The sequence below is a fragment of the Pogona vitticeps genome, chromosome 3 (genome assembly GCF_051106095.1).
Source record: "Pogona vitticeps strain Pit_001003342236 chromosome 3, PviZW2.1, whole genome shotgun sequence".
Taxonomy (NCBI): Eukaryota; Metazoa; Chordata; class Lepidosauria; order Squamata; family Agamidae; genus Pogona; species Pogona vitticeps.
The window spans coordinates 213410237-213438114 of NC_135785.1; the positions used below are offsets into that span (position 1 = coordinate 213410237).

Genomic DNA, 27878 nt, shown 5'->3' on the forward strand with positions numbered 1-27878 from the left:
ACAGGCCACAATACTATTGCTTATGTATGTTAGAATAAGTATAACAGCACTAGTTAAACAGTTGCTGCTGGTGTGCAGTGTGGAATACGATTGGCAATGGTTGTGTCTGTGCTTTATGCTATCTCACTTACTTAGGAGTCTGGCCAGTGTCTCTATATCCAGTTGTTATTAATCAACCAACAACCTGTACCCCCATTTTCTACAATAATGAAGGTGTACGATTGCCATAGCTTTGAAAGCATGCAGGATAGGCACTTTAACTTGTGTGCATATTAAGGACACTGTAAGATAATGCATTTTAGGGTTCTTTCGTTTTTAGAACTAACTAATTCACTTTAATCTGTTAAAACCTACCTGTAGCCAGTAGTACCAAGTGATTCAATAAACAGCAGAAGCCAACTTTTTTTGACAATAATCAGCCTCTACCTGAATCAAGGGTTCCTCAAACTTTAGTCCAATATTTTTTTCAGCTGGAGTAGAGCTAAAACTAGATTCCCCAACTTCTACGTCTGGCCAACTGAGTCCTCTTCACTTATTCTGGAGTAGTATAGGTCCTTCTAGGTAACCCTGCTGTCTGCAGAACACTTGCTGTTTCCTAACTCCAGTATGTGTGCAGATGCATTTATATCTGTCTATAACAAGAAATGAAAGAGGATTCCTGTTGTCTGATACTTTGTTATTATGTACTGTCAAGTCTCCTCTGAACTTATGATGACCCTATGAATGAGTGACCTTCTTGCAAACTCTAGGCCTGCTACGGTGTGGAATAAGTGTGTTGGAATAGAAGAGAAGATTGCCTGAATTGTGAGGTGGAAGGAGAGGGAAACTAGTGAATGGTATTGTTGTTGGATTGCCCAGATTAGATAGGTTTTATGGCAATTCTGGCTATTCTACCTGGTGAATACTACCTGGTACAGTGGTGCCCCGCCTTATGACGATAATCCGTTCCTGGAAAATCTCTGTTAAGCGAAATCGTCGTCATGCAAAAAACAATTCCCCATTGGAATGCATTGAAACTCGTTTAATGCGGTCCAATGGGGAAATTACCTCGTCGTCCAGCGAAGATTGCCCATAGGGGAAGCCATTTTCTGAGTGCCAATCAGCTGTTAAAATGGCTGCCCTGCGAAGCATGGGTCTGGAAAACACAGGGCAGCCATTTTGCGGAGCCGGAAAAATTGTCATTTTGTGAACAAATGGTTTGCGAAGCAAAGACCTAATCGCTGTCAAACAAAAATCCCCCATAAGAAACATCATTTTGCAATTGCAAAAAAGTCATCGTCATGCGATTTTGATGTTCTGCGGGGTCGTCGTCATGTGGGGCACCACTATATCTCTTTAACTGGTATAGATTCCCAGTTTTCATTTTAAAAGAGTATGAAGGTGTAGCTGCATTCCAGTTACACCTCTTTCAAACTATTTTATTGCTATGGCTGCATTCTGGAATTCGATCCCAGAGCATTCTGGAAGGAAAGGGATTGAGGTTTAAAGCTATTTAATACAGTAATATTGAGAGACATACAGGGCAGTTGCCATTCAGGGGTATGAAATATTGCTTTCTAAAAGAATTTTAAGTACCTCACCAAATTATGATTCCTGGATTCTTTAGGATGGAGCCATGACATTCAAATGTTATGAAACTGATGTAGTTGTGTTGTGAAACTACACCTAATGACTTTAACCTTTGGCAAAAAATAAAGGAGAAAAAGAATACAAGAGACAAGCAGACTATTGTAAAGACTAGCAGATCTATTTCCGTGTGAGCATTTATAGATTGTAATCCACTTCTTCAGACACAGGATAGAGGCTTCCAAACTGGGAAAACTATATCTCTTTGATATCTGCAACTTTTAAAGTTGCATCATCATCATCATCATCATCATCATCATCATCATCATCATCATCATCATCATTATCATTATCATTATTATTATTATTATTATTATTATTATTATTATTATTATTATTATTATTATTATTATTATTATTATTATTATTATTATTAAGAATAAGAATAAGATTAAGAATAAGATTAAGATTAAGATTAAGATTAAGATTAAGATTAAGAATAATTTTTGCTCCAAAAAAAGTATTAGGGCTTATTTTCAGGGGATGTTTTTTTTTTTTTCATGTACAACAATCTATATTGATTCAAATACAGTTATGTCATCTTCTTTTGGCTGCTGCACAATGGCGGAGGGCGGGGTTTCACTTAACTAGGGCTTATTTTTGGGGTAGGGCTTATATTACAAGCAGTTTGAAAAATCCTACTAGTGCTTATTTTCAGGTTAGGTCTTATTTTTGGGGAAACAGGGTAATGATGATGATGATGATGATGATGATGATGATGATGATGATGATGATGATGATGATGATGATGATGATGATGATAATAATAATAATAATAATAATAATAATAATAATAATAATAATAATACACTCATTGACCAAGAATATGAAAATATATTATTTAAATAAAATCACATAATATCAGGAACATGTCACCATCAATTCACCATCTGGCTCTTTTATGACATTAAAATTAAAAAAGTTCTAAATTGGACAGCAGTATTGAAGGATATGAAAGGTTTTAAAACACCACAGCAGTCACATGATATAAAATGAAATTAAGAGACACATTTAACCATCAGTATGCCACCCCAACTCTCCTAGAAAGTTAAGTTAAACAAGAAATCTTGAGCAAGGGTGGGGGCACTCAAAGTGGTTAAGACACTGCAGCAATCTATTGTGGCAGCTTAGTATTTGGCCATTACTTTACTAGTAATATTAAAAACTTTATCGAAGAGCAGCAAAAGAATATAAAATTCATCAGATCTCTGGAAATTTTTGAAAAGTAGGGGAGAGAAGATCCATGTTGGCATAATTTTCTCTCAATGGGCTACTCCAGATTTCTTTGAATCATGACAAATAAAAAATGTAGCCATCCTTTGAATTTCCAATGATAGTCAATGTGTGGTATAAATATTTGGATTTCTGCATCTCCAAACTAGTAGAAATCCCAAGTCAAAGCAGACTGGTTCCTAATCAGTCTCATCCAAAATGGTCCATTTTTGGAAATGCTGAACTAGTTCTAAACTAGATCATTGTACTCATCCCTAATACTTCAGCAAACTGATGTACAAAATGAGATGAGTGCTAATAATTAAATACATATATATCAATACAATATTTGGTTTTATTTTGTTTTTAAGTATTTGACTGGGTTTTCCCCCTACCATTTTTTTACAGAAAAATTTGATCAAAAGTAACTGTGGTCTGAAATAAAAATAATTTGATGTCATCTTCTGGCCTGTCTGTTCCACCTAATTTCATGAACTGGATTGATATGGCTACTTTTCCTAATTGGAAAAACAACTAGGAATAAGCAATAACATAAAATTATTTTTAGAAATGCATTTTTAATTACTGAGCTGCTTAATTATTGAGTATCATCTAAAGTATCCTGTGAATCTTATCACTATGCAAATGTATTCAGTTTTGGAAACAATTAAATGATAATAAAGCATTCTTTTTTTCTTTTACCATATATTACCGTAATGAAGCTGTTACCTCTCAGTGTGAATTTTAATGAGTTTTAAGTAACATTTTAATGAGCTCAACATTATCATAAACCCAAGGATTAGACTAAATTGAATTTACTGGGAAAAGAGAAAGGTTCATTAAGAGTTAATTATATTGTTTAAGGAAGAATATTATTCATTTTATGAAGTTGTCTCAGCTAAAAGCCCACCAACATATCTGTGCTTACTAATAGATATAATAATGTTGTTATTACACTAACATGACACATGGACTTCTTTGTTATTCTTTTTCTGTGGAATTAACAAAGTAGTGTATTGTTGGTAAACAGACTGTCCAATAATGTAACAAATGTGCTTTACTGCATTGTATATAAAGTCAGATATAATCCCTTGATGTCCTTCACTTTATAGTTTACATACTGTTTTTTGGTGTGTTGTTGTTGTTTTGCAATTTAGTTTTATAATGTAAGGACAGTTCTATTTGAAGAAGGAATGAATAACAGACTATAGAGATTTGGCACCATGAGTTACATTGCCTACGATCATGTTACTATATGAAATTTACATATGATCTAAAATGTGCATCTACATGTTAGACCAGTTATGTTGAAAAGAATATAATTATGGTGTTAATGTTAATTTTAATGAAAATTACTATGTTCTTACATTGGCTACTTGAAATGGTTGGTGCAGGTTGATAATTTGCTACATTACTTTAGAAATAAAAAAAATCTTTAAAAAGGCATCATTTATACCATTTTTGATTTCCTATTTACAACAGTAATGTCTTATGGTCCTGGGGAAACCATCCCACCTGCCAGGGGAAGCAGTAGAAACCCCTGGATCCCCTGCCCTGGCTCCTCTCACCAATGAAGGTTTCCACTGTCATTTCATTCCTGATGGTGGAGCTTCAACCCCAAGGAGTATGGAAGATACACATATTAGTTGTGTGATGGGGAGCAAGGAGGGAGAGGACATGGATTAACTGCATCCTGAGTAAGAATATGAATCTTGTAGCCTGTTGTTCTCTAAGGAAAAGAATCCCTCTTTTCCTCTTGCAGAATTTTTTCTCTACAAAATATCAGGCAAAAAACCAAAAATAAATAAACAAAAAGGGTGGGGTGGAATGAGAGTGACTCTTGCTTTCACATAAGCCAGCAAATCTCAATGGTGCAGGAAGTTTTGGTGAGAGTAAAAAAAAAATTCCAAGAAATGTTTTGACTGTTGATTGCACCCTTGGCCCCTAACCATCTCCACATCATGGAGCATATTCAGACTGCCATTTGTATAAGGTATAAGGAACTCCCCCTCCATTGCTGTCACTGAATGGGGAGGTGCCAAAAGAAAAAAAAATAGCCAACAAGTCCCTCATAACTTGTCCTGCCACCAAGGGCACAGTTTGAGTAGATCAGACACCTCAGTCCCTTTGGAACTCCCTCCCACTTTGGATTGCTATCTAACAACTATTTGGGTCCTTACATAATGATGCTTATGTAGAATATGAGAATATTCCTTTGAAAATTAGAGCTATACACTTAATAGAATCCCATGAAACCACTGGAAATCCAAAGTGCATAAGCCACTATTAAATTAGAGTTCTGCATGGTCTCAAAGACACTGAGAGGAATCATCCAGCATATATATGTTAAATGATATACAAATACAAATATTTTTATGTTTGAGGGACCATTCTCTCTCCTTCCCCCGCCCGCTACTTTTCTATGTATGATCTACGAATGTAGTTACTGTATATCTGAATGTACAATGTGACTTGGGTTGATAACCACACTTAACACAATTATTCTAAGACTTCTCTTTAATTAGAATTGTAATTTATACTGATACTATTTATAGATTTGAAAAACATTAATTAGCAAGGATATGCACGGAAATGTTGACCTGAAAAGTCAAGCAAGGCTTTTGTATTACTACATTTTTTGGCATGATATGACAGTCCAATGAGATTTGAACACCATAATGTGACAACACCCATAAGCAGCCTATGTGACAGCCATTTTTACTAGATGAGAAGGATAAGGGCAGAAAAACAGATGTTGGACAGGAAAGATAGAAATGAGGCATGCTGTACCATTCAGTATTGCGATACTTTCAGACTCAGTTAAGATAAAATTTTGTCCTCTCATCAAAATTTCTTTCTACAAAACAAGACAGTTTGACCTCTTCCTACTCAGCTTATTCTTGTGTTTTTCTGTTAATTTCCTTTTATGTTCTTCTTTTCCAATTATAAAACATTCTAGCAATGTCAACAGCATTGAGACTTGTTTATTACATTTACAGAAAAAGACATTGGAACAATTAAATGTATTTTATTTTCCAGTGTTACAGGTTACATTGGCAAGAATCCAACTTCCAGTTTACACTTGGATAAGGGAAATCATATACTCGGCAGCAAATTGTTACTCATTAATCATGTACTGGTTGTGTTCCTGGATGTGCACATGATCACAATTTCTAGACAATACGGAGACTCCAACTCAAGCCATAACAGCTAAGAATAGAGCTCACATTTTCTTCCCCTCAAAGAAAATCATTTGCTTCTTTTTGAAATAATATAGTGCATAAAAGGTGACAGCATTCCCTAATATATACACACATTTATCTATATACATATATATACATCGTGTCATAATCTTGTCAGCCAGTGGAAGTGTTTTCATCACTCTCTGGCGCTCCAGTCTCAGCTAACTAAGACGTGTGTCCTTTTTTTTAAAGGAACATCTTAGCAACAATTCCTTTTTTATATATAGTGATTGACTGAGAAACTGTGGACTGTTAAATCATAACAGTTTAAATGAATTTTAATATCTCTGCAGCGTCTGCAGAGTTAAAATGAATTTTAATATCTCTGCAGCGTCTGCAATCAATTATTTAAATTGTTTTTATTTCAATTAGTCCCCCTGCTGACCAAGGGGGTCACAGGTCTTTAAAATAACCAGTGTACACATGTGAACTGCAAGAAAATGCTGCTCCGCAGAGTGTCCATGTTCAGTCTTCTAGGATACTGTACTATCTATAGAGCAGCACATAGAGATAGTATAGTTTTTCAGTGCAAAAGGACATTAAATAAACACATTATACTGTTAAATTGTTTTGATAAATCTCATTATCTAAAGAGTTTTAGTGGTATGCATAATACTGTGCATTTTCCAAAACTATTTGGCAAATTGCTCTGAGGTCTTCAATTAAGAATTATTAAGCATTTAAGAAATGTAATAAAGCAGAATTCTCTTACATTTCTGTTGTGTGATTTACCAGTTTCATAAGCAGGATGAATATATCCAGCAAGATTACCCCTTTTCCCCTAAAATAAGACCTAACCTGAAAATAAGCCCTAGTATGATTTTTCAGGATGCTCATAATATAAGCCCTACCCCAAAAATAAGCCCCAGTTAAGTGAAACCCCGCCCTCGACCATTGTGCAGCAACCCGAAGAAGATGACAGGACTGTATTTGAATACATGTAGATTGTTGTACATGAAAAAAATAAAACATCCCCTGAAAATAAGCCCTAATGTGTTTTTGAGCAAAAATTAATATAAGACCCTGTCTTATTTTCAGGGAAACAGGGTAGAGGGAGAAGGAGTTGTCCATTGGGGACATCAGAAGACATTTTAGTACTGTCTGAAATGCTCCATTGTCACATACACAATACTCGTAAAATGATTTTAATTTGTTCCTTAGAAAGTCTACATTTGCAGAAGTAAAAGTGGAAGAGAGAGAGATATGTTTGGAAATGCTTATTGCTTTCTCGCCCTTCCTTGGCTGTCAAAACAAAAGTGACGCCTTTGAAGATTTATGGCCGATGTGTAATGAGATTGCTGAATGTTAACTGCAGCATTCAGAATTCATTAGGGGCTGTAAGCAAGGAGGGATAAGGTTATTGGGACTTCAGTACAGTGTATATAGGTCATATAACTTTGTTTTCAATCTCCTAGTTTACTCATAAATATTTTATATTCTGGATTAGAAAGAGACCTCCACTCCTCATGTCATCCGACAGTCAAATAAAATATTTCAAGAAAATATGGAGATGTCAACTTGCATTCAGCTGAACACAGTGGCTGAAATCCAGTAGTAAGTCATGATTAAAGTAGAACCATTGAAACAGTGGGGATTTGAAGAAGAAACCCCTCCATAAATTCAATTGACTCAACAGTCCTACTCTGGTTGTAAGATACTCCCAGATTTGTGTTTTCTAGGTAAAGAGTAATCAGAAGTGTTTTACCATTCCCTTCTTCTGGGGGTACCCTGGGACTGTGCAGCTTGCCCAAGGCTATACAGACTGGCTTTACTCACAGGAGGCGCAGTGAGGGAATTGAACTCCCAACCAGATACCTAATCTACGGAGCTATCCTGCCAGCTCAGCATGTATAGTAAAGTCTTTTCAAAAAAGTAAATGAAACTACACATCTGGGGTGTGACTTGTAATCCATGGAAGCTCACACTGAAATAAAGCTTTTAGTCTTTCAGGTAACACTGACATTTTGTTTTATTTTTGTTTTGGCTGCTATATTCTTACAACTATAGCTTTAAATATTAACGTTCCATCCAGGGCTCAGCTGCAGACCAAAGAAACAAGCAAACAAAGTCTTGGGAAATTTTCCCCAGGAAGGAAACTCGCAAATAGCTGTTCTGGTCTCAAATGAGCACTTTTTATTGTGGTCAGCTGTTTATTCTCTCACATGCCTGTGTTCCCTAGGAGTAAATAGTCCCCAAGACTCATAGCAGCAGATGTAGACTCTGCCCCATCCTAAAGGAGTGTGTACCAAACTGGACCCCAAACAGATCTAAACTCTCCAAAGCTTTGTTAGGCATTGCCTAAACTGATACCTAGTAAAGCAGCCCCTCCAGTCTTGGTTTATTTGGTGGGGTGGCCTTCCTCCATACTTTGCTCATTAAACTCCAGAAAGAAAGGTTTAGATATAGCAGGGTTTATTGAAACTTGAAAAGGGAAAACAATTAATGGATTTATAAAACACTTAGAGCCTTCCAATCAAGTTAGGTGTATTGTTTGACAGTCTAGCTTTATAATCTCTTGTTGCCTAGTTCCCTTCACCAGGAAGTCTCCATTTTCCTTAACATCCTCAGTTCTTGCCACTTGTGAAGTTGGTTCTTCATCAGTTGTACGCTAGCCCCACAGCTCTGTCAATACTGAACAACCATTGCTAATGACAATCAGTATGTTCACAACAAGGGCAAGTACACAGGGACACTTCCTTAGTGTCTCCAGGGGTCATTATTGTAGATATAATATTGGAGGCTATGGGTTTTCATCCAGGGCCAATATACTTCTGAGAAGTCCTCCTGAGTGTCCCCACAAGCCCCTTCTTCTGAAACCTTCTCCTATCTAATGGTAGAGACAGAATTCATCCCTCCAGCCTCTTCAGTCTGACAACTCTGCTTCTGCAAATCTCTCTCCATTGGGGTTTCTGCCTCTGTTTGTGGCTAAGCGGCTTTTGTATCCCTCATGTGCCTGGGCCAAACCACTTTCTACCTTTCTTCCCCGGGGGTCTCCAGGGCACAGACAGGCCCTCAGTTTGAGACCCAGTCTCCTGGGAGTGGGGTTTTTCCTTCCTTCCCAAATCCATCTGTTTAACCTTTGAGTCTTCCAACCTTGCAGTAGACTCTATGGGTAGCTTGATCAATGCTCCAAGCACTGGATGGGAGTGTGATGGCTCTCTGCAAAAATTGACTTCACATTGAGCCAGAAGAGTGACAGCTTCTCTCCTTCTTCAGTCCATTTTAGACCTTAGTAACCTGATGTGCATGCCTTTGCCTAGCAAGAACACTCCCCTCTTTGGAGTGCATGTGTGGACTCATCAGCTTTGGGAGAAGCAACCCATTCTTCTCCTCTGAAAGTCCTGAGGACAGCTACCAAAGAATTGGCTAACCTTGTAGTAATGCCTGCATACAACCAGCCAGAATAAATCAAAGCCTTGAGGGACCGTCAAGGATAGGGGAACCCTTTATCACTCTAGGGACTCTGCTCTCTCCTCCACCCTTCTAACATCCTGCACAGTTTAAAGTCCCTTGTGACATTAGGAAAACCTTGAGCCTTGGCACCAAAAGCCAATAATTTGCTTTGGATAGATTGTGGTGGAAAATTATAAGACCACTAGCACCACTCAGAACTTCAGCAGGTGATCCAGAGGCACTGGCCAAATGACCCCCCAGACCTGATCCCTCCCTCAAGCGCTTGAACTTTGATGGTGCCTATTTGTTATTCCTCAGGATGTCAGGGGCAAGCAACGATCTGAACATCGCCATCTATTGTCAGGATAACATGTCAGCTGTTCTGCTAAATATGCAGGGCATACACATTGCATGTGTGCCCAGACCACCATTATGTTATCACACAAAAAATTGACAGATAAACATGGCCATTTTTCAGAATTGAAAATATAAGTACTATTTCCTATTGTACACCAAATCATATGACTGGTGTATGATTGGAAATGCCTGTGTATTTCATTCTTATCTTGTAATAATTCATCACTTACTGATGTTGTACCAGTGGCTGTAACTAAGAGACCTGTATTTGAACAACAACTATCTACTTAGAAGCAATTTTTTGCTTTATTATGTGTACAAAAGACTTCATTTTATAAAATGAGATATCAAAAAGAGAGAGAGAGAGAGAGAGAGAGAGAAAGAGAAAGAAAGAAGTACTAATCTTGTACCATCATGTTAACACTTACATGGTGTCTGTTACTTAAGTATGATCAAAGTTAATGAGATGTATATGTGCTTTTATTTAAATTTTGATGTCCATGTCTATGTGCATGTGTTTACAAATAGGCATTGTGTATACCCACAAATGCTGCGCGCGCGCGCGCGCGCGCGCGCGCACACACACACACACACACACACACACACACACACACACACACACACACACACACACACACACACACACACACACACACACACACACACCTACCTGTGTATGTAAAACATTTATTTCTAGTTTATTTGTATAGAAGGAACAGGAAGAAACCAGGCATTTCAAGAGAAGAATTCAAATTTTTCCAAATCTCCTGGTAGACCTGTACTTCCTCCTTCTAGTTTAGCTACTTTGACCATAGGCTATGGGCTCATGGGACATGGACCAGATTGAGAAGTAGAGGCAGACAGATGGTTATTTGTAATCATCATGTAAATGTAAATCCCATTAAAATGTGTGTGTTGCTTCAAAAAAAAAGGTCTGAGAATTTCTATAGTAAAAGGAAGGATTAAGCCATGGACATATAGATTAGAATAATTTTGACCCTTCTATTCATTTTCATTTAAAACACTCAGACTGCTTTAAACAAATTCTCAGAGTCATGTGAGAGGAAATGAATGAATTTTCTATAGAATTCCTAGACTTTATACACATTAGTTTGACCTCAGTCTGGATTTGGGCCTAAATTGGCAGGTGTCTGTGAAGAGTTGCCTTGGTAGCAGGTCTTTATTCCTACTATAGCAGGTGCTTAGCTCCAAATGTTTATCTCCATACTGATCTCATGAAATGAAGTCTCATACTCTTAGTAAACTTTTACTTCCAAGTGTACTATACTGAAATTCAAATGTGGTACGGAACTTCAGTAACATCTGTATTTCACAAAGAGACATCCAGAATGTCATAATTATTATATGTGTGCTGTAACACAATATTGTGTATTTTTCTACTAATTCTACATGGGATGTATAATGAATTTGGACATGCACAGGTTCCTTGTTCTGTCACATAAACAGATAATTTCTTAGCTAACTGTCCTTTGGCTGCTGGTATAAATGCATTATGATCATGTGGGTAGGCAGAATCAGAAACCTCCTCCTTTTATTTCCCATAACCTCATATTCCAGACAAACCTCCAATATGAAAATATATGCATTACAGTGTTTCACTCTCTTTATTCTTATAACATTTAGCACCAGTTTTACTCTCATTGTAATGGTTGGAGTAACTGAAAACTACACACATGCAGTAGCAGATATCAGTAGACTGCCACAAAATATTGTTTAAAGTTAGCTTTCTATCATTTAAAATTGGCTGTTGTGAAATATTATAAAGTGGCAAACTGTAAGTAGTATTGGAATATTTTATTTGTGCAGTTATAGTTCTGTTACATCTGTGATAATTATATTAATGTCTATGTGGGGGAAATTGTAGAGCCCATTATACTTACCCTGGGTATAGCCTTATGAACTTTGTATCCATGAGAATTAAGAAGTAGGTGGGATATAACTAATTTTCATCAGACGAGAATACAATTTTGGGCTTAGTCTTTTGATGTGATATCTGTGGAAGATGATTTTGAAGGACACCTTTTAGTCTGCAGATTTCATATTTTAGAGAATGTGCAATTCTTTCTAGAATCATATTTGCAGCAGTTTCTTTATTTCTTCGCTTCTGTGTCTAGACATAGTGTACATAGACAGCTCCTTTCTACTGGAAACCAAATTAACCTTTAATTAGTTTCCCTCTCTCCTAGGATTTACCTGTGTGTCTTGAAAATGCTAAAATGATAAGCAGAAACCCATATCTGGAGCTGAGAGCCAGATTTATATGCAGGCTCAAGTCAGCCCATTCAGTGGCTAATCCATGTGCATATAAATTTTATCCTTGCATGTAACACACGGAAATGGAAAATGTGCAGTTCAAAATGTTAAAATGGAGCACATTTTATTAACAGCAGAAGCAGTAAATTAAATCTGCCTGTAAGCTGAAAGAGTGAGTGAGTTTTACTGAACTGTTTCAGAGTGCTCCTTTGGTGAGACATAGGCTTTCCCTGATTTCTCAGAGGGCTCTTTTTCCATTAAAGGTGAGGTCTTTATTAAAGTTATAATGAGACTCTTAGATAGTAGCTGAACTACAAAAGAGAAGATGCTCTAAATTATGGTAACTCATTTTGTGTCATCAGAGCTAACCTAGAGATTGAGTCTTGCGTGAAAGACAACTGATTCAGTGGCTATCATTTCTAAACTTAACCTCTCCCTTTGTTGTAACATATTTTACAACAGAAGGTAGGTGGTATTGCATGATGTAGATTTCTAACAGTTCACAATGACCTACAATTTGAATTTTCTTCCTTTTTGTTTTCTCTTACCATACCTGCAAAAATATTAAAACAACACAAAAGAGCAGGTGCTCTACTACCACTTACATATCTGTGCACTTGTTACTACAAAAAGTAAGAATACACCTGTCACAGTTAAGGTAAAACTGCATAACTGTATCACCTGTCCTTTGGCCCAATTGGCTTTTAAAAAGCTACTGTGGAGGTAGCTGCCAATTTAAAATCAGACACTCCAGATTTTAAAAAGGTTACTGGCAAGGTCCAGCGTGCTGCTTCCCTTAATGAAAAGAGCCCAGTGTCAGAATGGCAATAATGCTATAAGGATTTTTCCTCCCCCAAAGGTCAATCTGGCCAAATGTTGCTTGGCAGGTGTGTCTGCAGAATCAAAAGGGAATTGTGTCTGTATGAACACGTTTATATGAGAGGTGCTTCTAGGGAATATACATGAATAGCCAACATTTCTATTGTGTAAAAGGGCCTCCTATGAATCTTTTTTAAAAAAAAAAAAAACTCAGGTTACAGTAGCAGGTTCTGGGTGGGTATTTTTTGTTATCACACACAAATACGGCTATTTAAGAAACTGACCTAGAAATTTTTTTTCTCTACTGATATTTAATAAATCTTGCCTTCACATTTCTCTTTGTTTTTGTATCAGTGCTACGGGATGATTTCCGCCAAAACCCTACTGACGTTGTTGTGGCAGCAGGTGAACCAGCAATTTTGGAATGCCAGCCTCCTCGAGGACATCCTGAGCCCACTATCTACTGGAAAAAGGACAAAATCCGAATTGATGACAGAGAAGAGCGAATCAGTGTAAGTCTATCCTTTTGAGACAGGAATCTTCCTGAAACGGGGGTTCACTATGGATTTTCAATAAAATCACATCAAGTTATAAAACTCAATGAGATATAAATATGAATCATGTAAGAACCTCTTTTAGGTTACCACAGCATACTACAAGTTAATTCCTAATAATCTATCCATATAAATGATGTCAGCTGTTCTGAAAACCTTAGTGCTGAAGCGGAAGACTAAGGAACTGAATACAGTTTTCATCTTGGCCCTAATAAAGCACTACTGTTTTGAACATTTTCAAATGCTATGAAGTAATACGTCAAGAATCTTACATTATTGTTCAAGGCATTGCAGTTAAATAGTGACGGCTTGGGCGTAATCATTGTATTAAAAAGTTATGCTTTCCTGTCCAATAAGATTCACAGAGGGCCTCATTTTACAGATACTGTGGCAAGTGGGCCAGAAATTTGCTTTTTCTATGTCTTGTATAATGAAAATGATGCTTTGGAAACTACATGTGGCTAAATTCAGAAATAATCAGGGTGGAGTTCTGAAGATTTGAGCTGGCTGGATAACTCAGTGAGCTAGAAATATCTGGATATATAGCTAGAAGTCAGGAGTTTGATTTCCCACAGGGATTTTGATTCCCCACTGGAAATCACCACAGGGATTTTGATCCCTAAGAGGATTTTGATTCCCCACTGTGTCTCCCAGCCGGTGTGGCCTTGGGCCAGATGTACAGTCCTAGAGCACCACCAGAAGAAGGGAATGGTAAGTCACTTTGAGTACTAGAAAACCCTAAGAAGGATAAGCATAAGTTAGAATTTACTTGACGGCATGTAATTATTTACTCCAAAGAGCTGATGCCACCAGAAGATCCTCCAATGCCTTTTCCATTTTACTTTATGATATAAGGCTTGTAAATTGCTTTATGCAGGTACTGCATAGGTAGGTGGAACAGCTATCAATATTGAGAAGTCCAGAATTTTCCTTGCCATTTCCCTAAGACTGTGAAAGAGTTCTGAATGCATTAAAACTTACAGGTGTTTTTTCTTGTTTCTTCACAATAGATACGAGGTGGAAAGCTTATGATTTCAAATACAAGAAAGAGTGATGCTGGAATGTACACTTGTGTTGGCACCAATATGGTTGGAGAACGAGACAGTGATCCAGCAGAGCTAACTGTCTTTGGTAAAAAAAAATTCTGATATACTTACTTATCTCCCATCCTGAGCTACAGCCACAAAATTTTCACGATTAAATTCACCAAACAAGTGTCATAGTGTAAAATCTGTGCTATAATGGCTAATTTATATAATTACCCTTGCATAAACTGTATCTTGAAATTCACTGTGATTTGCTCAAGAATTCTAATCTATTAGTAGAATTCTACCATGAAACACCCTCCATCCTTGAGTATAAAATTTAAGGCCTGTCAGAGAACCTCAAGAAATGGCATAATATTTACAAATATAATCTAGCATAATACTGCTATTTGTCACAAATTTATCAAATATAGTCAAGAAAACTATAGTACAATGGACAGATTGTGCTGCAAAGAGTTTTCAGAGTCATGTAGTTTATTTAAATTATTTCTTATTCCCCTAGGCTGGTAGATCAAAGCGTTTGTAACACTGCACAGGAGAACTAGCTGTAGCAGACCAGACCTGTTATTCAAGAATAATTTTTATGACATTGTTTGGTTTCAAACTGCTTGTCCTTTTTAATTTGTGTAGCAATTGGGTTTCTTGTGCTGATGATGGCATCAAAAGCTGACAATGTGTAGGTGGTGGAACTTCCACACTGAGCATGCCAAATAGAAAATGAAACAATCCAGATGATTCAGTAAAATGAAATAATCAAGATGATTTCCCCCATGAGAAAAGTTTAGTATAGGGAGGGTGTGCTGATATGATCTTAAATCTAAAATTATCCTACTACTAACTAGGTAATAAATAATACTGTAAAACCTTATTATAGCAGTATTCTCAGCAATGACATTTTATATGTCATTAGTAGCGTTTATGTAGGCATCAGTTCAAAGTGTCTTGAATAAGGCCAAAAAAATCAATGGGGCAGTATTCTGCTCAGTAATAGTAGTGGTGATGATTTCCACCCTCTTCTATGTTCTGTTTTGTAGAGTTATGTTTAACATATTTCAGAAATTGTATGTTGTTGTTCCTTCAGTGTCAGTCAGTGTAGGGTGATTATTAGAAAGCTGTAAGACTTTCATATGTGATCAAGAATTCCGCAGATTAGCTTATGGCCTTTGCACACTGATGAGTGCTATATCAAAATATTAAGAGTGGGTTGGTTTATCCATTACATCTATTGGTAGAAGTTAGCTTGCATAATACTTATTGAAGGATATTAATTAAATTAATGAAGGCCTTCTCACCTCATTTGCAGTGTTACAGATATAGGGAAGCATTTCCTGTAATGCTGAGCAGATTGCTGTCTGAAACTGCAGAATATTTCAGTGCTAAGAAGGTATTATTAGAAATACATATGTATCCAGCTGTTCAACCATACATTCCTCCTAATTCTTTCAGCTTTTATTAGGAGTTGTCATACAGTTCTCCAAAATCCAGCAAATGACATCCATTTAGCTATCCATGAAACTGTAGTCATAGAATCATAGAAAAGTGAAGTTGGAAGGGCCCTACAGACTACCAAGTCCAACTCCCTGCTCAATGCAGGAATACAATCAAAGCATATCTGCCAGGTGATTATCCAAGTTTTTCTCAAATGCCTCCAGTGCTGGAGAACTCACCAATGCCCGAGGTAACTGGTTCCACTGTCGTACTGTTCTAACAGTTAGGAAGCTTTTCCTGATATTCAACCAAAATCTGGCTTCCTTTAACTTTTTTTCTTCTTTTTAAATTTTTTTATTTAACTATAACATAAACATAAACATAAAATACATAAACCAAAATACAAAATTAACTGTTTCCCCCACCACCATTTTCAACTCTCCTTTCTTAACCTTTAAATTATAAGTTAGCTTATCATTTATGGCTATATTCCATATTTCATTATACCAATCATCCATTCAAAATTCAGATTTTGATTTCCATTACCTAGCTATTATTAATCTAGCTGCTGTTAATAAATTGGTAATCAATTATTCAGTCATCCTATATTCCACATTCTCAAATATTAATAACAAAGCTATCTCAGGATTAAATTCTATATTTTTTCACATATGTCTTTTAGTTCCTTAAAGATTAGTTTCCAAAATCTTTATACTTTTTCACGTTCCCACCACATATGAAAGTATGTACCAATTTTCTCCTCATATTTCCAACAGACATTCAGATAACTAGTGTTAATTCTATTTAATGTTGTCGGTGTTAAATACCATTGGCCTTTTGGGAAATTCCCTCTCTTTTGGAGGGGGGGGTGACTCTCACTGTGAAGAGTGAGGTTCGCAGCTTGGACCCGGCTCCCACCATGGAAATCCAGGTGGTGTTTGTGGTCCACTCCACCTATTTCCATCTGTGACAGATTGCCCAGCTGCATCCCTATCTTGATGTTAGGGTGCTCACCACTTTGGTCCATGCCCTTGTAATCTCGAGCGTAGACCACTGCAATGTGCTCTATTTGGGGCTACCTTTGAGATTGCTGAGGAAGCTTCAAAAGGTGCAGAATGCGGCGGCCAGACTTCTCAGTGGGACGAGAAAATATCAGTATATTTCTCCCACTCTGGCTGCTTTGCATTGGCTGCCTGTTCATTTCCTCATTAATTTCAAAGTGTTAATGATCACATATAAAGCCCTAAACGGTTTAGGACCTCGATACCTGGCAGAACACCTCTCCCCACCTAGATCTACTTGTAACACTCGCTCTAGTCAGGAGGGGCGGCTGAGGAGCCTAATGCTGACGGAGGCCCAGAAAGAAAAAAACAAGAAACCGGGCCTTCTCGGCAGTGGCCCTCCGCTTCTGGAATAATCTCCCCTCTGAGATTTGCTTGGCCCCTTTGCTGAGTATTTTCAAGAGCCAACTCAAGACCTGGTTATTCAGGCAGGCCTTCCCTCTGGTCACCATCTGATTTATCGTTTTTTTATCTTGAATTATTTTTTACTGTTGCTAAATTGATATTACAGTGGTGCCTTGCTTAACAATTACCTTGTTAAATGACAAAACCGCTTGATGATGAATTTTTTGCGATCGAAAAACGATGTTTTGATAGGGAAAAATTGCTAAACAATGATCGGTGAAAAGCATTGTTTATAGCTAACACAGTCTGTTGGACCCAGAACTCCTTTGTACCTGTAATTTTCATCTCGACGAGGCCTTTATGATTAAGAGCCGAGTTGAAATCTTCTCTCAGTTCCTCGATGTGTTGAAGACTGAAGATTATTGTCTTGGTCCCTTTCTCTCTCTCTCTCTCTCTCTCTCTCTCTCACTCACTCACTCTCTCTCACTCTCTCTCACTCACACACACACACACACACACACACACAAAATCAATTCCAAATAAAGTGATCATAAAAGTTTTGCCAGCTCACTTTCCTGACAAGGCTGTTTCATTAATGCCACTTAAGCAGTGCAGGTTTTGCAATGAAGATGCTGATTATAACATTAGTAGGGAGTTTCTGGCATCAAGAAATCTGCCTTACATTCTTTAGGTATTTGAACATCCTGCTTAAGGTATCTGATACTAATTTAAATGTTCTGCTCTAGAAAGTAAGTCATGTGTATCTTGGCCATATATTTAAAATGAAACCACAGCAGGAAACTAGGATTGGCTTACATTGAAGAGTGAAAGCAGTTTAATAATATTTCTGGAAAATATACACAAATGTTGAATAATGTAGAGGAAGGTTAATTATCGAGTTGCTGATTAATGATTCTTGCATATATTGTATTCTTCAATTTTTTCAGGAATCAATCCCTTATTGTTTTGGTCCTGAGATATTTTTGACTTAATACCAAGGATGTATTTTGGTGTGTCACTCATCTTTAGGTTCCCATACAGTGAATTTAGCTTGAGGCATTGCCTCTGGTGAAGCTGAGTAAGAGTAAGCAGCATGGTTATCAGGATCCAGTGGGAACTGTAAGTGAGGCAAGAACAAAAACCTGTACAGTCAGGATTGTTCTTGCATAGAATTAGGATAGGACTATAATAAGCACACCAAAGTAAAAAAGAGAAGGCCCTGTAACCAGAGATCAGAAAGTGAGTGGAAAGTGTTCATGTGATAACATTTAATGAACTAAAAAAAAACCCTTTAATTAAATTATATTTACATTGACTAAACTCCCCACTGACATGTAAGTAGGAAATTTGGTAAGCTGTATGATGTGGAGAGGGGGGATTTGCTGCTTGGGTAACAGCCTATTCTCCATATTATTTTACCCAGGCTTTGTGCCCTGGAGAGGACACTCCAGCTTCGCACACAGCGTTGAAACACTAGACGCTGTTCCAAGTCCTCCATACAGAGCACGTTACCATAGTCTCTCGAGACTGAAGTATGCCTATGCTATGTAAACTACAGCTGATTTCTAGTTCTTTTTATTCACCCTGGTTTGTGTAATTTTGTTTTGTTTTTTGTGGTGGTGGTGTATTGTCACGTTGATTTGTTTTAGTATTGTATGGTGCAGTCACCTCTGTAGGTAGCTGTTTCTTTGGATTGCAAGTTGTGATGTCACTAGTTAGGAGTGGTGTTGGAGTATCTAAGCCCTCTTGCATCTTTCCTGAATCGTGTCGCATGGCAAATATTGATGGCTTCCAATCTGAGGACTGAAAGCAACAACTGACTTCAGTCCTATTCTTGTGGATGAAAACATCATAACATGGAAGTATAAAATATATTAGATATAATAATTTCCACAAGGTCTCATGAACAGTGTTATAAGAAGAGTGAAAAAGACGTGTGTCCTAACATTAATTTGACCAGCTAAGTGGTATCCAGCCTGGTCTGGATGTGGTTACACTCCCTCTAAAAGACCAGGTGCACAATTTGAAAGTGCTCCTGGACCCAGTTCTCTCTATGGAGAAGCAAATTTCTGCTGTGACCAGGTCTGTCTTTTTTCAATTTCAGCAGATTGCACAGTTGTGTCCCTATCTGTACAGAAAATCCATGACCTCATTAGTTCATGTGTTCATCTGTGAAGATTCTAAGTCATCCAAGTGAGGTTATCTGGAAGCTGAATCACAGCAACTAGAGTTCTTTCTTGTTAGGTTGAAACATTTTGCTACTCATCCAAGTAGCTTCTTCAGTCTAAGAACATATAGATAACCTCACCTGGATGACTGAGAATCTTCACAGATACATAATGCTATACATTTGGGGGCAGATACCCTGAAGCTGGTGCAAAAAGACTGAAGAAGCTACTTGGATGAATAGTGAAACTTTTCAATCTAACAAGAAAGAAGTCCAGTTGTCATGACTCAACTTCCAGATAGTTCATGTGTTGGTAATCTTGAAGATCGATTACTGCAATGCTATGTTCAAGGGCAGTATGGAAGTTGCAGTGCAGAAGTTGCAGCAGGTACAGAAGTTGCAGCAGATCCAAAATTTTGGAGTTATAGCAACCTGCATATTACACTTTTCAGAGGTTCGGGTGGAAGGGACATTGGGTGACTGTCAATCACATAGTAGCAGCTGATTGTCCCTTCTCTACCTTAGATTCCTTTTCCTGTTTTTATTTTTATTTTTGATTTTTTTTACTTCAGTCAGGATTCTGTGTCAGTTAGGTTCTTTAACAGTGGCAATGTTTTGTGTGTGTCCTTTCAGTCAGCACTGAAATTAACATTTAGAGTCTGAGTGAAGTACAGTAGGACTGTCATATCAGTAGCCATGGTTTCACTTATCCACTGCCTGAAAATATTAAATTTAAAAAAACCAGAAATACGTATGTGTTACCAATGTGTATTACCAGAACTGGCCACTAGAGAATATGTTATATATAGGATTTTTGTATTTGCACTTTCTGGCAACCGCAGAGGACTTAGAACTGATCCCCCACAGATAACACAGTCTGACTGTATTTATGAAATCAGTCAATCATAATAATGAAAATAACCAGTCAAAATCTTAAGCTATTTAACAAGTGTATATGTTTGTATTCTGACATATATGAAGATTTTGTGAGTAAAAGAGATAATTTTTCATTCTTTCTCAACTCTAGAATCTCAGACTAAGTTTATTGAAAGTATTACAGCTGACATAAATCTAACTCAACCTATACAATAAGCAACAGTATATTTGAGAGTGACTTGTAACTATATATTAATCTACTAATCTTGCAGATCTTTATCTGGATTTTCTCCATTGTATAGCTGGAAGTTTTAAGTCGGCAATTTCCACACACTCTGCCAATACAAAATGCAGGAGTCAGGCTAGTTTCTTCTTTGAAATAAGACCATATTTCCCTGATCCTAGGCCACCTTCACTGTCTTCCTGTGATCTTCCATGCCAAATTCAAGGTGTTATAAGTTAACATGGACTTATAAATTGTGACTTATAAATCTTATTAAGTTATTAACGTTAATGGTTTGGGAACTCTATACCTGTCAGATTATCTCTCCCAAAGATCTACTATCTGTGCCACCCATTCCTCCAAGGCTTCATTGTTATGGGTGGCCATCCTGAAAGAGGTCCATAGAGCATTAACTGAGGATCATCTTACTGGCAGAAAGCAGCAATGACTTCATATGTCTTCTATTGTAAGTGAAGGAAGAAAAGTAAAGGCACAACTTAAATTCAACATTGAGAAGATGAAAATCATTACTATAGAAGAACTACACAATTTAAAAATAAATAATGAAGAAGTTTAAGTTAAAGATTTTTTATAGGTAAAGATAAAGATTCCCCTTGACATTTAGTGCAGTCGTGTCCGATTTTAGGGCACGGTGCTCATCCCTGTCTCAAAGCTGTAGAGCCAACATTTGTCCGTAGACAGTTTCCGTGGTCATGTGGCCAGCGCGACTAGACATGGAATGCTGTTACCTCCACACCAAAATTTTGTATACCTCAGTTCAATCATCAGTTCAAAGGAGACTGTAGCCAAGAAGTCAGATGAAGATTGAGACTTGGAAATACAGCAGTGACGGAACTAGAAATGATCATCAAGTTAAAGGATGTTTCCGTGAAGAGTAAGACCAAAATCATCAGCACTATTGCATTCCTAGTTAATATTTGTTGTTAAGTCGTGTCTGAATCTTCACAACTCCATGGACCAGAGCACACCAGGCCCTCCTGTCTTCCACTGCCTCCCGGAGTTTGGTCAAATTCATGTAGGTAGCTTCGATGACACTGTCCAACCATCTTGTCCTCTGTCGTCCCCTTCTCCTCTTGCCCTCACACTTTCCCAACATCAGGGTCTTTTCCATGGAGTTTTCTCTTCTCATGAGATGGCCAAAGTATTGGAGCCTCAGCTTCAGGATCTGTCCTTCCAGTGAGCACTCAGGGTTGATTTCATTAAGAATAGATAGGTTTGTTCTCCTTGCAGTCAGGGGGACTCCTCCAGCACAACAATTCAAAAGCATCAATTCTTTGGTGGTCAGCCTTCTTTATGGTCCAGCTCTCACTTCTATACATCACTACTGGAAAAACCATAGCTTTGACTATGCGGACCTTTATCGGCAAGGTGATGTCTCTGCTTTTTAAGATGCTGTCTAGGTTTATCATTGCTTTCCTCCGAAGAAGCAGGAGTCTTTTAATGTTATGGCTGCTGTCACCATCTGCAGTGATCATGGAGCCCAAGAAGGTAAAATCTGTCACTGACTCCATATATTCCCCTTCTATTTGTCAGGAGGTGATGGGACCAGTGGCCATGATCTTAGATTCTTCTGATGTTGAACTTCAGACAATTTTTGTGCTATCCTCTTTCACTCTCATTAAGAGGTTTAATTCCTCATCACTTTCTGCCATCAGAGTGGTATCATCTACATATCTAAGGTTGTTGATATTTCTCCTGGCGATCTTAATTCAGGTTTGGGATTCCTCTAGTCCAGCCTTTGCCATGATGTATTCTGCATATAAGTAAAATAAGCAAGGAGACAATATACAGCCATGTAATACTTCTTTCCCAATTTTGAACAAATCAGTTGTTCTATATCCAGTTCTAACTGTTTCTTCCTGTTCCACATATAGATTTCTCAGGAAATAGATAAGGTGGTCAGGAACTCCCATTTCTTTAAGAACTTGCCATAGTTTGCTGTGGTCCATACAGTTAAAGGCTTTTGCATAGTCAATGAAGCAGAAGTAGATGTTTTTCTGGAACTCTCTGGCTTTCTCCATAATCCAGCACATGTTAGCAATTTGGTCTGTAGTTCCTCTGCCCCTTTGAAATCCAGCTTGTACTTCTGGTAGTTCTCGGTCCACATAGTGCTGAATCCTGCCTTGGAGGATTTTGAGCATACGCTTGCTAGTGTGTGAAATGAGTACGGTAGTTGGAGCATTCTTTGGCACTGCCCTTTGGGATTGGGATGTAGACTGATCTTTTCCAATCCTCTGGCCACTGCTGCGTTTTCCAAAATTGCTGGCATATTGAGTGTAGCACCTTAACAGCACCATCTTTTAAGATTTTAAATAGTTCAACTGGAATGCCATCACCTCCACTGGCCTTGTTGTTAGCCATGATTTCTAAGGCCCACTTGACTCCACTCTCCAGGATGTCTGGCTCAAGGTCAGGAACCACACTATCTGGGTTGTCCAGGACATCCAGATCTTTCTGGTATAATTCTTCTGTGTATTCTTGCCACCTCTTCTTGATGTCTCCTGCTTCTGTTAGGTCTCTTCCATTTTTGTCCTTTATCATGTCCATCTTTGCACAAAATGTTCCTTTAATAGCTCCTATTTTCCTGAATGGATCTCTGGTTTTTCCTTTTCTATTATTTTCCTCTATATCTTTGCACTATTCATTTAAGAAGTCCCTCTTGTCTCTCCTTGCTGTTCTTTGGAAGTCAGCATTCAATTTTCTGTAACTTTCCCTATCTCCCTTGCATTTTGTTTCCCTTCTCCTCTCTCCTATTTGTAAGGCCTCATTGGACAGCCACTTTCTTGCATTTCCTTTTCTTTGGGATGGTTTTTGTTGTTGCCTCCTGTACAATTTTATGAGCCTCCATCTATAGTTTTTCAGGCATTCTGTCCACTAAATCTAGTTCCTTACATCTGTTCATCACTTCCCCTGTGTATTCATAAGGGATTTGGTTTAGATAAGGGATTTGGTTTAGTTAATATATATGGATGCAAAACCTAGACAGTGAGAAAAGCCAACAGGAACAAAAATAAGTTCCTTTAAAATATGCTACTGGGAGAGAGGTTTGTGGCTATTGCACACTGCCAGAAAGATGAACTGGGTCCTAGATCAAATCAAGTCTGAATTCTCTCTAGAAGCAAAAATGATAAAACTCAGGCTGTTGTACTTGGGGCATATCATGAAAAGATAACACTCAGAATAATTTTAGGAAAAGGTGAAGGCAGAGGGAAACGAGGAACAAAAAACATAAGGGGGATTGACTGCATAAAGGAAGTCACATCCTTGAGTTTTGGCTGTATATGTCAGTATATTTTAGAGGTCACTCACTGATGGGACTTGACTTGATGGCACATAACAACAAACAACAAATAGGTGACTTAACATATAAATGTAATCAATGTTCCATTGAAATAAAAGGGAGTTGTGTGATAAATACAAAACACAAATGCAAGAGTAGGCAATAGCTTTATATACCACTAAAAAACCTTCATACATACAATACATGAGCTTTAATGGATCAAGGCCACTTCAGGCTTGTACCAGTGTTATATCACTCTTCAAATATTTTAGTACTCTTCACAGAAATAAAGTCTATGGAGAGGGGTTTTATTTATGCAGTTGAGGCTTGCAAAACAGCTACATTAAATATGCTGTATGTGCTTTGCATCCTGCCAACCTAGCAGTTCGAAAGCATGTAAATGTAAGTAGATAAATAGGTACCACCATGGTGGGAAGGTAACGGCATTCCATGTCTAGTCACACTGGCCACGTGACCATGGAAACTGTCTATGGACAAATGCTGGCTCTACGGCCTGGAGATGGGGATGATCACCGCGCCCTGGAGTCGGACATGACTGGACTAAATGTCAAGGGGAATCTTTACCTTTACCTATGTGCTTTGCAGAATAAAAGCCAGTCTACGTAGTCATGAGCAAGCTGCATAGCTCTGTGTGTCCTGGAAAGGGTCACCATAAGTCAGAACCGACTTGATAACATCATCATTATTATTCTATGGCTATGATTTTATATGTTGAACAGTTCTGTAAAAATTGCAATTTTAATTATGGCACCAGAATATATGGCCAAAAATTTCTAAAAAGAGAGGCATGTATCTCTTTTAAAATTTGCTATGAAATTAGCTAAAATCATATATAAAAATATATTTTGAGCATTTACACGATAACTGCATTTTTGTCTCCTGAGAAATTAACATTGTAAGCAAGTTGTGCAGGTGATTCAAATCCAGTTAATCTCACATAAAAATGCTAATTGCATTTGCAATAGTATTCACTGTGATCATTTTATAAAAGTATAATTAGATATGGGATACATTCAGCACACACTCTGGATGATACATAGGTAGAAAACGACATGGGAAGTGCAGAAATGACGCAAACTGGAAATAATAGATACTTCAAATCGTCCATTCTTCTGCATGTCTCAATCTGCACTTTTGTAAAATTTCTCTCCTTGAAAGCTTTTTAGTATTCTGTATTTCTCCTTGAAGAATGATGTGTTCCTGTAACTCCTATAATAGGGAAGATTTTCACTTGACTTACATGATCTCCTGAAGTGGTAACAAGAGATAGGACTTTTGCAATCTGTTTTTGTGTTTCAACATTATAAACAAATACATTTATCATGCAGTAGCTGAACCTATTGTTCACTTGCTTCATTGTGTGAAAGGGGTATAGCAAATTCCTCTCTTTTACCCCTTGTCTTCATTGTATTTCTACAGTGTAAAAGCCCATGTCTGAACTGAACATGATCTAGTGTGCTGTTGGGCAGAACCTGTGATAGATTTGCACACAGACCTGTTTGTCCCCTCTTTTCATAGCAAAAGTAACCAAAAAGAACAGGAGCATCAATTGTAGGTGTAAGATGTATGTAAAGAGATATCATTTTCCATCCTAGTGGGGATGGAAAACAAGTCTCTGGTGAATATACGGGCAGTCTATGTGCTGGATTGTTCTCAGACACTTGGAGTAACATATCACAAACCTTTCTAATGTGTCACTCTTGTTTTCAAGAACGACCCACATTTCTCAGGCGACCAATCAACCAAGTGGTTTTGGAGGAAGAAGTTGTAGAATTCAGATGCCAAGTTCAAGGAGATCCCCAGCCAACAGTACGCTGGAAGAAAGATGAAAATGACTTGCCAAGGGGAAGGTAGGAAGAGCACTAATTGTTTTTGTTTCTAGTAATTCTTATTACTATATTTGTTCCCATGAAATGTTGTGAATCTGGAGGGAAAAGATGTTATGTAACCGAACATACTGCTTGATGAATGTTTGTTTTTCCTATACTTAGTAGGTATTTTGCCCTTAGGCTCTCAGAGGTGAAGGACAGATATTCTGTACCCTAAAGAGTTTTATAGAAATAGGATTATCTTTGGCACACTGGAATAAGAAAAGCTGCATTCAGTGTTCTATATTTATTGCCAAGACAAAGGAACAGGAGCCCAGTCTTTCACTGCATGCGATCATTAGGTGTACTTCCACAATTTTAGTGTTGTAGAGAGTGGTGGTGTAAAGAAGTCATTATCTTCTACAGGTTGTATCACATTTTCATATTATGGGAACTCACTGATTCTCTGAAACTAGTATTACAAATCTAGCAGAATTGTGTTGTGTTAGGTAAAGCAAATTTAAGAAAAGCTGGATGGATAAACTGTATATTATTCACAGAATGGATTCCAGAATTCTTTAAAATTGAGTATTTTAAACTTAATCCGTTCATCCTCTTTTCCTCTAATTACAGAGTTATACAATTGGAAGATATTCCAAGGGTGTCCAAGCCTTTTTTAATAACTCCCCCCTAAATTGCCAAATAACTTTATTATTCATCACTTCATGGGGTCAACTTCATGCTTTGTGAGTCGTCAACTTTTGGCGACTTACGAAGCGGGATGACTCGTCAATATGGTGACTCGTCCCCATCTGTAGTTACAACTAGAATTTTGAATTGTACCTGGAAACAAAATCAATAGCTATTGAAGCTGTTGCAACAAGGGAGTTGCAGCTGAAGTTTTCAAAAGCATCTGAGTGTGTGCCTTGGGACTGTGTCACTGTGGTCAAAGCAGATACCTCAAGGATTAAGTTCAGATGGCACAATAGCTTCAGTCAAGCAAATGCAGTCCTGTCACATGTCTGAAACCTGATTTATACAAACAAATCTTTTTGATTATCTTAACTAAATAGAGTAATGTGCTACATTACCATGTGGAGAAATTGCATGAATGAAACTGTTTTACAAGGACAGACGTGCATGTTTTTTATGAAATAGCTGGCTTGAAAAAGAAAGATGAAATAATGGATATTGCTGTTAAATCTTTGTTCAAACTTTCATTTTGTTTATCTGCCTGTCTTCCACTAAATGGATTCAAGGCAACTTCCAGTATATTTAGAGGACAAAATCCAGGTAAATGAATTAATAAATAACAATATTAAAATCATTTAAACCATATTAAAGCAACTATTTTTAAAGCACATTTAAAACAATTTAAAAGAACGTTAAAAATCCAGCATGCCCATTAAAGATCCTTCTATTGTAGCAAGTCAGATGCTCAGTGACTGTCTGAGCAGAAAATCTTCACTTGCTTCTTTCTTGCAGGCCAGAATTTAATTTATTTATTTATTTTAAAAAAATGTTTTCTCCTTGCTAGATGAGATTCCATTCTTCTCATAACTATACCTTTTTCATTGTGTTCATTGAACACAAGTCGTTTCGGGCTTGCATTGCTTCTCTTTCTTGATGAGGACAAGAAAATCTGGAAGTGTTCATTACATCATGGTCATTGATTATCTTTTCCAATTATGTGAAAATTAAATTAAAAATCTATGTTTCACCTGACCATGAACACTTCTGTCTTGTCCTGACTAAGGGACAGTTTGTTTGCACTTATCCAGGCCATAACTGACACTAGATACCAATTCAGAGCTAAAACAGCTTTCTTGGGTTACAGTGGGAAAGGAGAAACAGATTAGATGTAGAGATGGATGTGAACCACAGTTCAGCAGTTCAGTCAAGTTCAGCACCTCATTTCCCTCCTCACCTTTCCAGTGTGACTGCCCATTCATGAGTTGCAACATGGGCTTCTCTATTCTGGCAGCTGGCCACTCAGACAAGGAGGCATGGCAGGGAAGCCTACAGCACTGCCTTTGAGAGGGCAGCTGCCTGAGGTTGGGGAGGAGAGAAGCACATGCTGTAATCCATGATTCAGCAGTTGTGCTGGGAATGTGGGGAGGGAAAC

The 27878-nt window shown here is 37.6% G+C and overlaps 1 protein-coding gene across 20 annotated transcripts in view; it reads left to right on the forward strand.

Moving 5' to 3' along the window:
* The window catches only part of ROBO2 (roundabout guidance receptor 2), a 1246783-nt gene that overhangs the window by 1052429 nt on the left and 166476 nt on the right, over positions 1-27878 (forward strand). For all 20 annotated transcript variants that reach the window (XM_020785431.3, XM_072994027.2, XM_072994034.2 and 17 more), the window contains 3 exons: positions 13278-13435; positions 14488-14608; positions 25657-25795. In XM_020785431.3, the coding sequence (XP_020641090.3) occupies positions 13278-13435; positions 14488-14608; positions 25657-25795 (418 nt within the window). The remainder of the gene's footprint in view (positions 1-13277; positions 13436-14487; positions 14609-25656; positions 25796-27878) is intronic.